Here is an 18,698-nt window from a genome sequence, read left to right on the forward strand (position 1 = left end):
ATGAATATTTTCGTAGGATTCTGGAATTCTAGTGTTAATGATTGATTGTATCAAAAATACATTTTCTGAATGGTCTTTTGATGACAGACTAAAAAGGCCCTATTCAATTTTTGTCTAAGACAAATAATAAGCAAGCAAACCATTTCTATTGAAATCTGTGCTTGGGTTGGAGTAACACTATTCTTTAGATGGTGGGAGTGACAGGAGGCGGACACATCGTGGGGATCCACCAGGAGCTGCAGAGTGTGTGTGCGCTGCTCAGTCCTCCTTTGTCACTCACCAGTAGAGTTATACTTTGACTGTGGTGCCTTCTACACAAACTAACATTTCTATGTCATTACTGAACTACTGACATCATTATTATTTTTGCTGTACGAATTGTTCTTTGCAGTAAAATGTATTCCTCTTTTTCTAAATGTTACATTTAATATCTCAGTAAAGATTTGCAAGGGATTAATACAGTCAGAAGCATTAGATACTAAGTAATACTTAAAAACCACTTGTCTTTCTGTCACAATGAGATCATTACTGCCAGATTTGCTTATTTGTTTTACACATTTAATGTATATTATGTCATTCTTCTGGGTGATCCCAGTTAGAACAGCTAGTTGCTATACCTGAGCAATTAAAAACTATGAATGTATCTCTATAAGACTAAAATAAGTAATTAAGAGTGGGACAATCTTAACAAGTAAGACATCTAAAATGAAGTATTAAAATGTTGCTTGGTCAACAAGAGCTTCAGCAGCAATACTTGACTTTTTATTAACAATAAGGGTTAGAACAAAAACCTACTGCCACTACTACTGTCCAGGACCAACTTCAGACCCCTGACATAAATTTTTTGCTGTGTGAAATGACTTATATAATTTACTTTTGTTTCCAGGCCGCACTGTGTGCTGTTCACGTTATTAGAAAGGTGCCTGAACTTATGGAAATGTTCCTGCCAGCTACAAAAAACCTATTAAGCGAAAAAAATCATGGTAAGAGATCAATTGCGCACTTTTGAAATATATTTGAGGTACATAAGCAAAATTACATAATTTAACAAACCTTTTTATTCTAGTTTTTTAGCATTTGAGAATGTACTTGTACAAATGGATATTCCTAAAAATATATATAATTACAATGCAATGAATAAATTACCCTCCTGAAAGTTTATTCATATTGTACATAAAAATATACAAATCTGGTACTTATTTCAGTGCTGTCAGTAGAGTAACAAATCACGAAATATTAGTTTATGATTATTAATTAAAAAAACAACAGAAATGGAATTTTCTCGGTGAAATGTTACACTTGCCAAGGAGTGTAATTACTTTTTTATAGCAGTATTATGTCATTTGTATTGAGTATTGTGTTGACCCTTAGATTTTTTTGATTATTTTCTTAATGTGAAGACTGTGTGATTGATGCTCAATGAAGCAAATTAGGCAGTCAAAAATGTCCTTGAGGGGTCCATATTTTCATATTGCATATTTTTGTGTATTTAGTCCCTACTAGGGGACAGAATAATATTGTATATTCGTTTTATACACCCATATATATGAATAATGTATACGTTTTTTGAAGCAAATCATTCAATTGAATATTTTTTGTAGGTGTCCTCCACACTTCTGTAGTTCTTCTCACAGAAATGTGTGAAAGAAGTCCGGACATGTTAGCACATTTCAGAAAGGTACGTAGCATTTAAAAATACCCTAAATACATTGAAAATATTAATAATAATGTTAATCCATTCATATTAATTTGTAACTTGCTTGAAACAGCATATATCAAATTAGGTTTTTTTAACAAGTTGTATTAAATGCATTAAACTAGTTGCCTTGGAGGAAAGCCTATATCTAAGCAAAGTTTTATTAGTTCATCATTAAACAGGGTAGTATCATGACAAAGCTGTTAGAAATTCATTGGGATTCCTAGGTTTGAATCCCAGCCTGGTCATTTACTTGTGTGAGGTTCAAACATTTTTACTGTGATCGAGTTCCTTTATATAGTCTAGCATTTCTCCTGGATGTGTGAAATGTATAGCTAACGTTTGATTCTGAATTGGCCTTGAGTGAATGAGTATATTTGTATGAGTTTACACTACAATGGGCAGGTGACTTATCCAGAGTTGATTCCCACATTCCGCCCAGTGCTACCAGGATGGGCCCTAGCTTGCTTTAAAATTAAACGGAATAATTGGGTTGTAAAGTGGATGAATACATGGATGAATAACAACATATACAGTGGGTACGGAAAGTATTCAGACCCCCTTCAATTTTTCACTCTTTGTTATATTGCAGCCATTTGCTAAAATCATTTAAATTAATTTTTTTCCTCATTAATGTACACACAGCACCCCATATTGACAGACAAAAAAAAGAATTTTTGAAATTGTTGCACATTTATTAAAAAAGAAAAACTGAAATATGACATGGTCCTAAGTATTCAGACCCTTTGCTCAGTATTTAGTAGAAGCACCCTTTTGAGCTAATACAGCCATGAGTCTTCTTGGGAAAGATGCAACAAGTTTTTCACACCTGGATTTGGGGATCCTCTGCCATTCCTCCTTGCAGATCCTCTCCAGTTCTGTCAGTTTGGATGGTAAACGTTGGTGGACAGCCATTTTTAGGTCTCTCCAGAGATGCTCAATTGGGTTTAAGTCAGGGCTCTGGCTGGGCCATTCAAGAACAGTCACAGAGTTGTTGTGAAGCCACTCCTTCATTTTTAGCTGTGTGCTTAGGGTCATTGTCTTGTTGGAAGGTAAACGTTTGGCCCAGTCTGAGTTCCTTAGCACTCTGGAGAAGGTTTTTGTCCAGGATATCCCTGTACTTGGCCGCATTCATCTTTCCCACGATTGCAACCAGTTGTCCTGTCCCTGCAGCTGAAAAACACCCCCACAGCATGATGCTGCCACCGCCATGCTTCACTGTGGGGACTGTATTGGACAAGTGAAGAGCAGTGCCTGGTTGTCTCCACACATACCGCTTAGAATTAAGGCCAAAAAGTTCTATCTTGGTCTCATCAGACCAGAGAATCTTATTTCTCACCATCTCAGAGTCCTTCAGGTGTCTTTTAGCAAACTCCATGCGGGCTGTCATGTGTCTTGCACTGAGGAGAGGCTTCCGACAGGCCACTCTGCCATAAAGCCCTGACTGGTGGAGGGCTGCAGTGATGGTTGACTTTCTACAACTTTCTCCCATCTCCTGACTGCATCTCTGGAGCTCAGCCAAAGTGATCTTTGGGTGGTTCTTTACCTCTCTCACCAAGGCTCTTCTCCCCCGGTAGTTCAGCTTGGCCGGACGGCCAGCTCTAGGAAGGGTTCTGGTCATCCCAAACGTCTTCCATTTAAGGATTATGGAGGCCACTGTGCTCTTGGGAACTTTAAGTGCAGCAGAAATTTTTTTGTAACCTTGGCCAGATCTGTGCCTTGCCACAATTCTGTCTCTGAGCTCTTCAGGCAGTTCCTTTGACCTCATGATTCTCATTTGCTCTGACATGCATTGTGAGCTGTAAGGTCTTATATAGACAGGTGTGTGGCTTTCCTAATCAAATCCAATCAGTATAATCAAACACAGCTGGACTCAAATGAAGGTGATCTCAAGGATGATCAGAAGAAATGGAAAGCACCTGAGTTAAATATATGAGTGTCACAGCAAAGGGTCTGAATACTTAGGACCATGTGATATTTCAGTTTTTCTTTTTTAATAAATCTGCAACAATTTCAAAAATTCTTTTTTTTGTCTGTCAATATGGGGTGCTGTGTGTACATTAATGAGGAAAAAAATTAATTTAAATGATGTTAGCAAATGGCTACAGTACCCACTGTATGTTTTTGAAAATAATCTTAAATTAACACTTGCAAAAACTATAAATAATCTGAATAAAATGCAATTATCTTCTACAACCAATTCATCAGTTATTTAGTGGTCATTGGATTACATTTTAAAAATGTTGATTCCTTTATTTGAAAATAAGCATTTGATTTGTTTACCAGTCTTCTCCTTTTAATCTTTGATCAATTTTAAATTATAAAGCATTAATGCTACTTTTTTTTGATACACTGTATCTCTGATATAAACACTTTGATGTAAAACACCCACTACAGGTCTACTTATACCAATGTTGCAAAACATTTTAACCCGTGTGTCACATAAATATTCTGGGTGCAGGATCCGTTTTTTTTTTTTTTTTTTTTTATGAATTTCTTGGAAAACCAAATTAACTTTGGTTCTAATGTTAGTATGCCAACCTAATCTACTTTGAAACAAGTGAAACAGATACAGTATTTGTCTTTGTTTTTAAAACTGTGAAAATTAACAACTGTTCATTACATTGTGTTTATTCATATTGCTAAGGATGATCAAAACATTTTGAACCTGAGCATGAAAAGCTTATTGCAACCAAAGGTTTGGTTCTGAGTATTATATTACTCTAAAATAGTAATAAGAGTAGCTCACTTCTCAAAACGGAGTCATTTGGAGCCGAACTCGTGACCCTTTGATTAGCAGTCGGCAGTTCTTACCATTTAACCATCAAAGCAGTCGTAGCGAAACTGTGTCAATGTCGCACCCTAACGCGGGTTCTTTTTCTGCAGTTATATTCTTGAATAAAATCACACTTGTTTTGTTTTACCTTTTGTGGAAGTGTTTATTTGATATTAGGACTCAGTGCTTCACACATTATACACTTTGTCTACATTTTGTCAATTATTACTAAAACATGAAAAACTTTTCTGTTTTAAAGATGTTTACATAGATTGCTGTAGATAAGATAATATACCTGAAATGCATGTATTCCAAATAACGATATAGTATTTACTCTAGTCTATACAACTCTAAGCAACTGACACACAAGTAAACAGACTTGATCTGAGAAAACTTTGTGCAGCGGTGGGTGGATGTGATAGCAGGCTGCTTGCTGCTTATCAACACATTTACAAGACAAAAGACGCTGATGGAGAGGTGCGACGGGATTGAAGGTGGGACAGATTTACGAGTTTTTTCGTAGGCGTTGGCAATTCTAGTGTTAAGTCATCTTGGATAACATTAGTCCAACAATAAGTGATAATATTATTAGGTTTTTGGAGCTGCTTACTCTTGAACATGCACAATTGTCCATGAGTAAAACATCCCTGCATTATATCAATTCCTGCTTTTCTTAGTGACTTGGCTTTTGTTGATGGTCTTTGCAAGACAGCTTTACAGAAAAGTATATTCTTTTGAAATGAAACAGTAAATGGTAGAAATAATGTGAAGTTTGAGTATATTTCTTATTGGGTGTTTATAGTTTTCATTTGCGTATTCTGTTCATTCAAGTGTAGTATTTCTTTTAGTCTTTTTTGCCAGATGTTAATGTATATTAAAAGCAGGGATTGAAGTGGATATACTTAAGTGCTGGTACCCTGTGTGTTACACTGATGTATTATACGTGGAGCATTTCCCAATTACAATTCAAGCATCACTATCTAAGACTGTAATTTCTTCCTTGGTGGCTTAGGGGAACTAGGCCTGATACAAACCAGATCTGCCACAAAGTATTACTGGAAACATGGCAAACTTCACAATAAGGAGACAAACACCATGTCAGTGTACTTTTTACTTCTGGCAGTTCTTCTATCCAGTCGATGCACATGCCTTTCCAAATATCATAGAACAGTAATAGATATACAAATAACATTGGTCACTGTCAATTAACAGATTCTGTAAATACCACCATTGTATGCTCTGACACATAAGAAAAGAAAAACAGCTTACCAAGCTTTCATACAACACCATTGTGTCGTTTGACTTCCCTTTTATTATTTCTGGAGGAAAAAAAATCCTGGGTTCACAGTATTTTGTGACGGCAAAAACAAGAAAGAAATGTTAGTTAGTTTTACTGCATCCTTCATTTACATAAAGCACACTGCCCGCACAGTGGTATGTAAATTAGCTGAGCATGTAAGTTAGCATAATATTAATTAAAAAGTGAAATAAATAGTGACAAAAAAAAGTTATTGAGAAATTTAAAAAAATATATATGTCATGGTGAATTTTCTTTTTTCAATAAGACACCAATCAAATCCATCAAGGTTTTTTGTGATTTTTGTGGTATTCTTTTTTTATTATAAGGGGTATTTTAACTCTAAATATTTATATATTGAAAAGTTATTTCCTTTTGAATTCCCTCTGACCCAGATGTACCATCTTGCTAAATTGGAACTTTTTTAACTAAACGGGAAATAGTGTTATTGATAAGTGAGTAAGCAAGTGTATCCAGCAGGAGGCACTAGCTCCCTTGTTGGAATGAGTTCTTTTTTAATTGTGGCATGTTACACAACCCGCAACTATATAGATATAATATAAAAAGGCGATACCCCTCCCTTAGTGGTACGGCGGTAAGAAATAGCTTTCTTTAATGACGGTTTACGCGGCATAACAGATGAAGGAAGCCATGACAAGACCTTCGGGAGTGAGGCCCTGATGTATAGAGTCTGCCATTTTCCTTGCAGTGTTGGAAGGATTTTCCAGATCGGATGACGTTCTCTCCCATTCGTCCGTCGGATTCAGAGGTGTGCCAGGCAATGTTCCAAGGCTTTATACTCTTTCTTCATGTGCAGGCCCCCACTTAAGTGAATCATGCCGTTCCAAACAAGGAAAAGAGAGGATACAATTTCATGCTGAGTTTGACACACAGATATAGTATACAATGGTCATCAGTCTGACTACCCATTTTGTAGTTGTCCTTAACTTGTCTTGTCTTAAAATGCTTGCCTAGCAGTTCTTATATGGTGAACTCCTGTGTGCTAAATCTGACTTTGTGTTAGCTGTACATGTGAGTACAATACAATACAATACAGTTTATTTTTGTATAGCCCAAAATCACACAGGAAGTGCCACAATGGGCTTTAACAGGCCCTGCCTCTTGACAGCCCCCCAGCCTTGACTCTCTAAGAAGACAAGGAAAAACTCCCAAAAAAAACCTAGTAGGGAAAAAATGGAAGAAACCTTGGGAAAGGCAGTTCAAAGAGAGACCCCTTTCCAGGTAGGTTGGGCGTGCAGTGGGTGTCAAAAGAAGGGGGTCAATACAACACAATACAATACACAGAACAGAACAAATCCTCAATAAAAAAATAAATTTTTTAGAAGTACGGAGCAGAATTTAACAGTAGATGATATCACATAATAAGATTTAGATAATTTTAGACTCCTGGAGACCTCATCCATCAAGCTGCCTCCCCCATTTGGCCATTCCACGGCTGAAACAGTGTTGGGCCAGCCAATCCGATGAAAGGATCCCTCTTTCTCACGATTCCTGCGATCCTCCATCAGGGATGACTTTACCTTAGGCAGGCAAAACAACTTGGCAGGTGGGCCGTGGCACCAACTGCCACATTTGAGTACCGAGAACAGAAACGGAATAGATGAGGGTTAGTATCCAATTCTAACTATCATGTTACTTATGTTTTAGTGCTAATGACTAACAGAGATGCAGTATGTACAGTTAATCAGCAGCTCTAGTCAGGATATGCTAACCTGAAGTAGTGAGTCTTCAACCGGGATTTAAAAGCTGAGACCGAAGGGGCATCTCTTATAGTAGCAGGCAGACCATTCCACAGTTTAGGGGCCCTGTAACTAAAAGCTCGAACTCCGATTGTTATTTTATTAATCCTTGGAACCATAAGCAGACCAGCAGCTTGAGATCTTAATGTGCAGTCTGGTTTGTAAGTCATGATAAGTTCAGACAAGTAAGCTGGACCTTGGCCATTTAATGCTTTATATGTTAAAAGAAGGATTTTGAAATCTGCCCTAAACTTAACCGGGAGCCAGTGTAAGGATTTAAGAACTGGAGTTATGTGTTTGTATTTTCTTGTTCTTGTAATAATTCTTGCAGCCGCATTTTGTATTAACTGGAGGCTGTATAAAGAACAGTTTGAACATCCAGTGAACACTGCATTGCAGTAGTCAATCCTACTAGAGATAAATGCATGAATTAATTTCTCAGAATCCTGTTTATTTAGAAAGCGCCTTAATTTCCTAACATTTTTAAGATGGAAGAAACATGTTTTGGACAACTTTGTAATATGCGCTTTAAATGACATGCTAGAGTCAAAGATAACTCCTAGATTGCGGGCTGATTCAGTAAAATTAATTGGGATTCCAACTGAGTTAAATGTTGACAAAATATTGTTATGATCAGCGTCATTCCCTCCAACAATTAACATCTCTGTTTTATCTGTATTTAAAGACAAGTAGTTCTCATTCATCCACTCCTTTAATTCGCTAAGACCACTAATTAAAGACAACATCGGAGAAACTTCATCTAATTTAAATGAGAGGTATAACTGGGTGTCATCTGCATATGAGTGAAAATTAACATTATGTTTCCTAATGATAGATCCCACTGGAAGCATGTAAAGTGAAACAGTAAAGGTCCCAGTACTGAGCCCTGCGGGACACCATATTGAACTTCTGTGTATAATAATGGAGTACTGTCAGCACATTTCTGTACATATTGGAATCGATTTGATAAATAAGAACTAAACCAAGCGAGCACGGTGCCTGTAAGCCCAACATCATTTTCTAGCCTGTGTAGTAAAATAGAATGGTCGATGGTGTCAAATGCTGCACTTAAGTCCAACAACATAATTACAGTGGAGTTTCCTTCATCGGAGGATATCAGAATGTCGTTTACAACCCGCGTTAGTGCCGTTTCTGTACTATGACCAGTGCGAAAACCAGACTGGAATTTCTCAAATAAATTGTAATGCGTAAGGTGTGACTGAAGCTGATTGGCGACTACTTTTTCTAGTATTTTAGAGAGAAACGGTAGATTTGAAATAGGCCTATAATTATTTAGTATATGTGGGTCTAGGTCTGAATTTTTAAGTACTGGTTTAATGACCTGCGGTGGGTTGGCACCCTGCCCAGGATTGTTTCCTGCCTTGTGCCCTGTGTTGGCTGGGATTGGCTCCAGCAGACCCCCGTGACCCTGTGTTTGGATTCAGCGGGTTGGAAAATGGATGGATGGATGGATGGTTTAATGACTGACGCTTTTAGTGTATCAGGTACTGTGCCATGCAATAATGAACTACTGATAATGTTTAGAATAGGCGCTGCAAGAACATTCATTGCACTTTTTACTAGTTTTGTTGGCACTGGATCTAGGGAACAAGTAGTAGACTTCCTGCTCAGTTACAGGATTAAAATTACTAAAGTGCTGAATGCAATGTGAGACAGGGTCTGCTAAGCCAGTATTTGATTTGTAGTGTGATGCAGAGATCTGGGATCTTATATTTTTGATTTTCTCATTGAAGAAGTTCATAAAGTCTGTACTGCTAATATCTGTTGGTATTTTGCACTGTTGATCTGAATTTCCATTTGTTAATTTAGCCACTGTTCTAAACAGTACCCGAGGATTTTTATTATTGTTATCTATTAATGTAGAATAGTATTCTGAGCGAGCTTTAAAGAGGGCTTTTTTATATTTATTAACACTCTCTGTCCATGCAATTTGAAAGACATGCAGCTTTGTTGTTCTTCATCTGCGCTCCAGTTTTCGACACTCTAATGTAAGAGCTCGAGTGTTTTCATTAAACCAGGGAGAGCTTCTATGTGCTTTGATCACTTTTGTTTTAAGGGGAGCCACTGTGTCCAGAGCATCTCTCAACGTCACATTATAATGTGATGTTAGCTGATCTAAATTGTTTTCCACATTTACATTTGATGTTAACTGATTTGAATGGTTTTCCTCAGTTACACTCGACTTACTCAATGTATCTATAAATTTTGAAGCAGAATTACAATCTAGATGTCGCACTGTCTTTGTTTTAATCTGGGAGTGTGTTGACAAGGGCAGGACTAAATCAAATGTAATTAGTGATCGGAAATAACTTCATTTAATGGAGTGATATTTAAATTTTGAATTTCAATTTTGTAAGTTATAATTAAATCTAATGTGTGGTTATGATTATGAGTTGGACCTTTGACAATCTGACAAAATCCTACTGAATTTAACAGATAAGTAAAACATTTGCTAAAAGTGTCAGTTTCCACATCAGTGTGTACATTAAAATCCCCCATCAGTACTACATGATCATAATTTATAGCCAAATCAGATAGAAGATTGCTAAATTCAGTCATGAACAATGAATACGGCCCTGGTGGTCTGTAGACTAGCACTATAATTGTGTTGGAATCTGTTTTAATATTTAAAATGAATGCCTCAAAGGATGTAAAGTTGCCTAAATTTTTAGAAGTGATTTGCATTTTGTTACAATGAATTATTCCAAGGCCTCCTCCTCGACCAAAATCTCTAGACTTATGAAGGAACGAGTAGCCATCTGGTGACGCCTCAGCTAGGGGAACAGTGTCACATTTACTAAGCCAGGTTTCAGTGAGAAGACATAGATCAGATTTTGTACTTAATACAATATCATTTACAAAAATAGCTTTAGTGCCAAGAGAGCGAATGTTTATTAAGCAGCATTTAAAACTGCATGGTTCTTTCCGAACTGCTGATATATTTTTTTGTTTTAATTTGAAGTAAATTTCTTACAGATGCCCCTGGTGGAGGGTCTGATTTTATCCCTTGGTCTAATTATACACCTTATTTTTTGGTTATCAATTAATTTAAGGTTTGTATCAAGACTAAATTTATTGGATGCCCCATGACAAGGATTATGGGTAACAGCTTCAGGAAAGTAACAGGTGAGATAAACAGCCTATGATTTAAGATCACATGACTGCGGCCTGGATGGTGCTCTAATCAGTCAACCAGGCAGTTTTGCTGCCATATTTTGGGATAATACATAAGGTTCCCTCCAGTTAGGATGAAGACCATCTCTTCTGAAAAATCCAGGCCTTTCCCAAAAATCATCCCAATTGTTCACAAACGCTATGCTTTTGTTTGCAACACCAGGTTTCTAGCCAGCAGTGAAGGGAATGCAATCTGCTATAAATCACATCCCCTCTATGTAATCTTGGTAAGGGGCCAGGTACAACTAAATTCCGACATTTTCTTTTGGCTTTGATGCATAGAGAGATGAAGTTCCTCTTTAATACATCCGATTGCTGTGAATAAATATCATTAGTGCCGACGTGCAGCAATAAGGTAGATACTTCATCGTCGGCGACACGGTCCAATGCGGCCTCTATGCCAGAAATCTTGGCCCCTGCGAGGCACTTAACATTAACTGCTGGTTTAACACAGTTTGGAATTCTAACATTCAACACTATGGAATCGCCAATTATGAGCACTTTCTTATTCTCAGTTTCCACAGGCGCACTGCGGAGTGCTAAGAATCTGTTCTGGGTCTGAATTGGTGACCTGGGTGCTGGGGGACTACATTTTGGATTCTTAGACCCCCGTCTTACTGTTACCCACTCGCCCTGTGGCTGAATTGGTGCTGCTGACTTCGGCCGTGCACTGACTACAGTGGGACCAGGAGAGACTGAAGCCGAATCAGAAGTAGCCGAATTGTCTAAACAAACCAAGTCGATCCAATTTTCGGTTTGCCTAATCGCTATCAGATTCCTAACGCGGTCCTCCAATTCGCGCATTTTTTCGACCAACTCTAAATTAACTAAACACTTTTGGCAGGTGAAGCTGTCTACAATGTCGCCGGAAAACCTGAACTGTACATGCTGCAGGACACACAACATATAAATGTGCCCTCAACGGGCAGAGAGCAGATAGAACTTACGTTTAGTATTGATGTCATCTTCTCCGTTTTCTGTAGTTACTTAAGTGCTTTCTGCTTCAGAGACTGTCGGCTTTAAGTTTCCACCACCCGCTGAGCGATCGACTTTAGTTTCTCACTGCCGGTTATTTCTGCTGGTCAGCTGCCGGCTTTACTTCAGATGAACTTAGTGGTAATCAATATGTCATCAATATGAGTAGAAAGAAAAGTAGATTTATAAAATATTTTTGTACAGAGCACAGTGACATATTAAACACATAACACTTATTACAGCAAGTCAGTCAACGTTGCATTATATATAAATATATAGATTTCATAAGCATGAGCAAATCAATTCAGTGGAACTCAACAGGAGTGTTAAAGCACATGCATGTCCTATGTGATGCTGTTGGCGTCTTTTGTTTTGCTTACTCTGTTAGATGTTTAAGACACGTGCAAGAACCACCTTAATAATGAGTCTTGACTTAGCAAAAGAATCACTACCCAAGAAGCAGTCTTGACAATTCTCGTTCATTTGATTCACAAATTGTTGTACAGTTTTAATTCACTTTTGATTATGTAATGTAAAATCTTATTTGTCTTAATAATAATAATAATAATAATTTTTTGCATTTATATAGCGCTTTTCTCACTACTCAAAGCGCTTAGCAATTGCAGGTTAAGGGCCTTGCTTAAGGGCCCAACAAAGCAGAGTCGCTTTTGGCATTTACGGGATTCGAACCGGCAACCTTCCGATTGCCAGTGCAGATCCCTAGCCTCAGAGCCACCACTCCGCCTGTTTAAATGTGTTTTTGTGCTTTGTGTATTGAATCAGCAATATGATATGAATTGTCATGTTAAATATGTGATTAACTATAAATGCATATATCTATTTATGTACATATATACACATACATATATATTAATGAATAATGTACAAATTATTAAATTATATATATGTGATTTGATCAGAGGGACCCCTGGGGACTCCCCAGTATACGCCAAACTCAAATGACTTAAGGAATCGATTCACTTAAATGGGTAGTTTGAAGGAATTGAATTTGTAAAGTGAATCAAAATGCCTCTCACTAGTGCACTAAACTGAACAAATGAATGAGATTTAGCATTTATAGTCTGACGTGTATTTTTTTTGTACCATGGAAGCTGTAAACAGCAAAGTTTTAAGTATCAAGCTATAAATAAACTTATAACATTAAAGAACACTACACCTACAGAGATGCATTCACATTTAGTTAACATATGCCGGACCAGTTTCTTTTATATTACATGTTTAACAGATGGAATTCAATAGTGAAACAAGGTCTGGCTGTTCTGTGACACTGATGGCAGAAGAAAATGTTCTCACCATAGAGCAAATCATAATGGAGAGTTGAAGACCAAAGGTGTGTTAAATTACAAGACTATTCAGATCAGTTATGAGTCATTTGAATTCATTATTTGTGAAGAATTGAAACATAAACAAGGCACATGTTCATTGGGTAACCAGAATGTTGACTACTCAAATGTTGGGTGACCCATTCAGTATTCCAAAAAAAGATCTTGAGCTAATTAATTTGCATTGGGAGAAATGTAAGAACACATCACTTTGAACCTGAGTTCAAAACCACTTGAACTATGTGTGCATTGCAATTCTCTATAACCAAGAATATTTGAGATCTAAATGAGTGTCACAATCATGTACACATTTATGATACCAAGGTTGTAATCCTTATTAATTATATCCCTGAAAGGACTCTTGTAATTGATTAATGTTAGGTTGATATGCTTTGGCATTTGCTGAAATAATTCAGAGAAAAGTGTTGAGGAAAACTGTTGACCATCCCCCTTCTGCTTCACAATCGTGCTCACACTGCACAAGTTTCAAAAGCTGCTCTGTAATGTTGTTAATTTTAAGAAATGGTATAGCTATATGGTTCTTTACACCTGGTGTCTTGTCACTACAACCTTTTCCCTAAGCTGATGAGCTATTTCTCTATGGCAATCTATGTCATTGATGAGGACATCAAATCTGTTACAGGAGTGCATTTGAAAAGTTTCTTAAACATTGTGACGAATGTATAGGTGTTCACAGTGCTTAAATTGAGAAGTAATACTGATTTTTGTTTTCTTAATAGGTCCACCTCAAAATATTCAAATTCCTCTCTATTGTGTTATTGATAGAGATGTGTTATTAAAGTAAGCAGTTTGTTACCCTGCCATATTGCTTATACAAGACATATTGATTACCACTTTTGTATTTATACCTGCTTATGATATACCAAGGAAATGGTGCCATGGGGTCATTGTATTCTAAAGGTCACAGTAAAAATAAACAATACAAACACAGCATAATGCAGATTTATAATAAACATAAATAGTTGGTATTAGGGCTGTGCGGTGTCTTAAATAGTTCACATCTTCATTTCAAAACTTTATGTACCATACCATCACTCCTATAAAGGAGGAAGATGGAGAGATGCTTAAGGGTTATTAATAATTAGCTGCTCTACTCATGAACCTCAGAAAACATCTACATGGGGTCGTGGGGGAATAGTGCACATTCATTTTAGCTCTAGACGCAGTAGTTTTGTTGTCTTGCAGATCGTTGAAGCTTGGTACACATAGCGGTAATCTGTAATATTATAACTTGAAAGTGATTCATTCCAAGTTCATTTAAAATTGCTACAATTTACAATTCCAAATTGTCATGAAAATTAAATCTGTCTCATCATAAACAGGAAACCAAAAGTTACTAATTACTTTTATTTTCCCAAACATGGCGTACTCAGTTATTCTTTTTCTACCATCTTCTGAAGAAAAAAATGTGACTTCAATAATAATAATAATAATAAATTTTATTTATTTGTAGGCACCGTTCTAAACACTCAAGGACACCGAACAATAGATAAAACACAGATTATATACAAAACTAAAATACAAAAATTAAAATCGGACAGCAATTGTAATCAAAGAGAAAAAGCAGCCTTAAACAAATGATTTTTAAGTTTAGATTTGAAAAGTGAAAATGATTCAATATTTCTAAGCTTAGATGGTAGTGAGTTCCAGAGCTGGGGAGCAGAGCAAGTGAATGCTCTCTTACCATAGTGGTAAGACGGACGAAGGGACAGTCAAGTGGATGGAGGAAGAGGATCTAAGGGTACGGGAGGGAATGGCAACATGGAAGAGGTCCGACAGATATGGAGGGGCAAGGTTGTGGATGGCCTTAAAAGATAACAGAAGAATTTTGAATTGAATGCGGAACTTAACTGGAAGCTAGTGAAGCTGCTGCAAAACAGGAGTGATATGGTGAATAGAGGGGATTCTAGTAATGATGCGGGCAGCTGAATTCTGGACCAGTTGATGCTTATAAAGAGATTTGTGAGACAGACCAAAGAAAAGGGAATTGCAATAATCCAGACGAGAAGTGACAAGGCTATGAACAAGGATAGCAGTGGTGTGGGGAGTGAGGGAAGGGCGAATACGATTAATGTTATGCAAGTGGAAATATGCAGACCGGGAGATGTTATTGATATGGGACTGAAAGGATAAAGTACTGTCAAGGATGACACCCAGACTCTTAACCTATGGGGAAGGGGAGATCGAGGAATTATCAATAACAAATAAAAAATTATCGGTTTCGGATAATGTTGATTTTGTACCAATGAGGAGAACCTCAGTTTTGTCATTATTTAAGAAAATTTGAAGAAAGCCAAGATTTTGATTTCTGCTATGCAATCAATAAGTGAGGAGGGTGGAAAGGAGACAGTAGGTTTGCTAGTGAGGTACAGCTGGGTGTCATCAGCATAACAGTGGAAGCTAATGTTATATTTACGAAAGACATTTCCAAGGGGAAGGTAAATAATGAAAAGGACGGGACCCAGGACAGAGCCCTGGGACACAACTGAAGTAACAGCGATGGGTTGGAATGTGAAAGTTTTAAGCCGAACAAACTGAGTGTGGCCTGAGAGGTAGGATCAGAACCAGTCTAGTGGAGTGTGGGTAATGCCAATCGAACATAATCTATTGAGAAGAGTAGTGTGACAAAGAGTGTCAAAGGTTGCACACAGATCAAGGAGGAAGAGAATAGTAATTAAACCAGAATCCGCTGCCATAAGGAGTTTGCTAGTAATTTTTTTCTAAAAAAAAGTTTCTATACTGTGGAGGGGACAAAAAACAGATGAACTGTTCATATAGATTATTTTGAAATAAATGAGAATGAAGTTGAATAGCCACTATTTTTTTCAAGAATTTTGGAAATTAAGGGCAGATTAGAAATAAGATGAAAATTACTGAAATTAGTCAGATTGTTTTTTTCAGTATTGGGGTTATTGCAGCAGATTTAAAAGATGAAGGAACAGTACCAGTAGTGAGAGAAGAGTGGATTATAGCAAAAATAAGAGGGACCAGAGAGGGGAGGCAGGCTTTGACCAGAACTGTAGGGAGGGGGTCCAGTTGACAGGTGGATGGCTTAGACTTGCAGACAAGATCTGAGATTTCTGAGAAAGTAGGAAGCTGAAAAGAGGAAAATGAGTGAGTTGGTGGGTGAAATTCAAACGAAGTACTAGAGGAATCCGTACCGAAAGACTGATGAATCTTCTGGATTTTTTCATTAAAAAAAGGACATAAGGGAATTGCCAAAATCATTTGAGTAAATGGTGAGAAGGTAAAGAATCCGAGGGTTGTGTGATATTACTAAGCAGTGAAAACAATGACTTGGTGTTGCCTTCATTGGAAGAAATAATGTGAGTATAATAGATTTAATTTGGCCAATACAGTCCGTCCTTGTAATAAAGTATATGGTTTTTGTACATCTCTTTGTAAACAAAGAGTCCAGTTTTTTTTATATAACCGTTCAAGTTGCTGGCCTTTGGCTTTCAAAAGCCGAAGTTCAGGCATGAACCAGGGAGCAGAAAAGGAGAAAGAACCCGATCTAGTTTTTAATGGAGTGAGAGAGTTAAGAATGCCATTAAGTCCAGTGTTATAGTGTTAGACCAGTTCTTCAGGAGTGGATAAATTATGAATGTCCATAAGGGAATCAATACTAGAGGAAAGAGAGTCTAAGTTAATATTCTTAATATTACAGAAAGACATGAGAAGGGAAAGCTAAGTATTGAAAAGTGCAAGTTTAAAATTGAATGAAATAAGAAAATGATCAGTTATGGGGAGCTGATCTTGACATATACATTATAGAAAAAAAAAGTACTTCATTGTGTTAATTTGTTGTTTGGCTATAGCACATATTTTGCCTTTTTTATGCATTCAAACATGCCACAAAAAGTGCTTAATGCTCAATGTTGATTGGTATTGCGAGCTTGCAATGCAGAATGTGCGTGCAGTGGGACAATGGCACTAGTTTTAAAAAAAAATGTAAAGTACTACTTTGGTATTTAATTAGTTTATTTCAGATATATTATCTTGTGTACACAGTACAGTTATTTTCGTATTTACCTACAAGCAGTACTTGAAATGGCAATAAATTACTGGCAGTGTTGTTGTTTAGTTATCCTGTTGTTACTCCTCCCCATTCATTACTACATTTACACTTCAAGGACCGCTGATGCCGCCACACTGCCACTTAACTTGTCCAATACCTGAATTTCACAGCATAGGTTGTGTAAAATATAACACCACAGTGTATTTTTCCACAGTATTCCCAGCTTTCTTGCACACAGTGAACTATAGTTTTCAGCCAAAATTTCATAGGCTTCTGCAAAAGCAATACTCTTCTGTATGATTCACAGAGAACATGTGTAGTTGTCACAGTGAGTTGCTATACAGTAATCCCTCCTCCATCGCGGGGGTTGCATTCCAGAGCCACCCGCGAAATAAGAAAATCCACAAAGTAGAAACCATATGTTTATATGGTTATTTTTATATTGTCATGCTTGGGTCACAGATTTGCGCAGAAACACAGGAGGTTGTAGAGAGACAGGAACGTTATTCAAACACTGCAAACAAACATTTGTCTCTTTTTCAAAAGTTTAAACTGTGCTCCATGACAAGACAGAGATGACAGTTCCGTCTCACAATTAAAAGAATGCAAACCTATCTTCCTCTTCAAAGGAGTGCTCGTCGGGAGCAGAGCATGTCAGAGAGATAGAGAATAGCAAACAAATCAATAGGGCTGTTTGGCTTTTAAGTATGCGAAGCACCGCGGCACAAAGCTGTTCGAAGGCGGCAGCTCACACCCCCTCCATCAGGAGCAGACAAAGAGAGAGAGAGACAGAGTTTGTTTTTCAATCAAAAATCAATACGTGCCCTTCGAGCTTTTAAGTATGCGAAGCACCGTGCAGCATGTTGCTTCAGGAAGCAGCTGTACAGAAGGTAGCAACGTGAAGATAATCTTTAAGCAGTTTTAGACGAGCGTCCGTATCGTCTAGGTGTGCGAACAGCCCCCCTGCTCACACCCCCTACGTCAGGATCAGAGAAAGTCAGCACAAGAGAGAGAGTTGGGTAGCTTCTCAGCCATCTGCCAATAGCGTCCCTTGTATGAAATCAACTGGGCAAACCAACTGAGGAAGCATGTACCAGAAATTAAAAGACCCATTGTCCGCAGAAATCCGCGAAACCAGCAAAAAATCCGCGATATATATTTAAATATGCTTACATATAAAATCCGTGATAGAGTGAAGCCGCGAAAGGCGAAGCGCGATATAGCGAGGGATTACTGTACCTTTGTGTATGGGATTTTTTTCAATTGCTTGCCTCCTTAGTAGCAATTTAATTACAACATCAGTGAAGTTTTTTTTTTGTATAAATTTGAATATTAGTTTAAATGAGAGATGAAATTTCTACATAACTATACATTAAGATATTTGTGGAAAGATTTTTCAATACCTTTTGCAGATATTTTGCCTTTTCACTAAGTAAAGTTTTAATAATTTATTGTGGGTCATTCTTTTTGCAACCTATTGTGTATACAGGAATTATACTTTGTGGACCTGTGAATTAAATATACAGTAATCCCTCCTCCATCGCGGGGGTTGCATTCCAGAACCCCCCGCGAAAGGTGAAAATCTGCGAAGTAGAAACCATATGTTTATATGGTTAT

At 37.3% G+C, this 18,698-nt stretch overlaps 1 protein-coding gene across 1 annotated transcript in view; it reads left to right on the plus strand.

The window, feature by feature from the left end:
• ap1g1 (adaptor related protein complex 1 subunit gamma 1) overlaps window positions 1-18,698 on the plus strand; it is a 207,609-nt gene that overhangs the window by 69,862 nt on the left and 119,049 nt on the right. Inside the window, exons 5-6 of the mRNA XM_028809775.2 lie at window positions 887-983; window positions 1,602-1,678. Coding sequence (XP_028665608.1) covers window positions 887-983; window positions 1,602-1,678 — 174 coding nt within the window. The remainder of the gene's footprint in view (window positions 1-886; window positions 984-1,601; window positions 1,679-18,698) is intronic.

Source organism: Erpetoichthys calabaricus, chromosome 9 (genome assembly GCF_900747795.2).
Source record: "Erpetoichthys calabaricus chromosome 9, fErpCal1.3, whole genome shotgun sequence".
Lineage (NCBI taxonomy): Eukaryota > Metazoa > Chordata > Cladistia > Polypteriformes > Polypteridae > Erpetoichthys > Erpetoichthys calabaricus.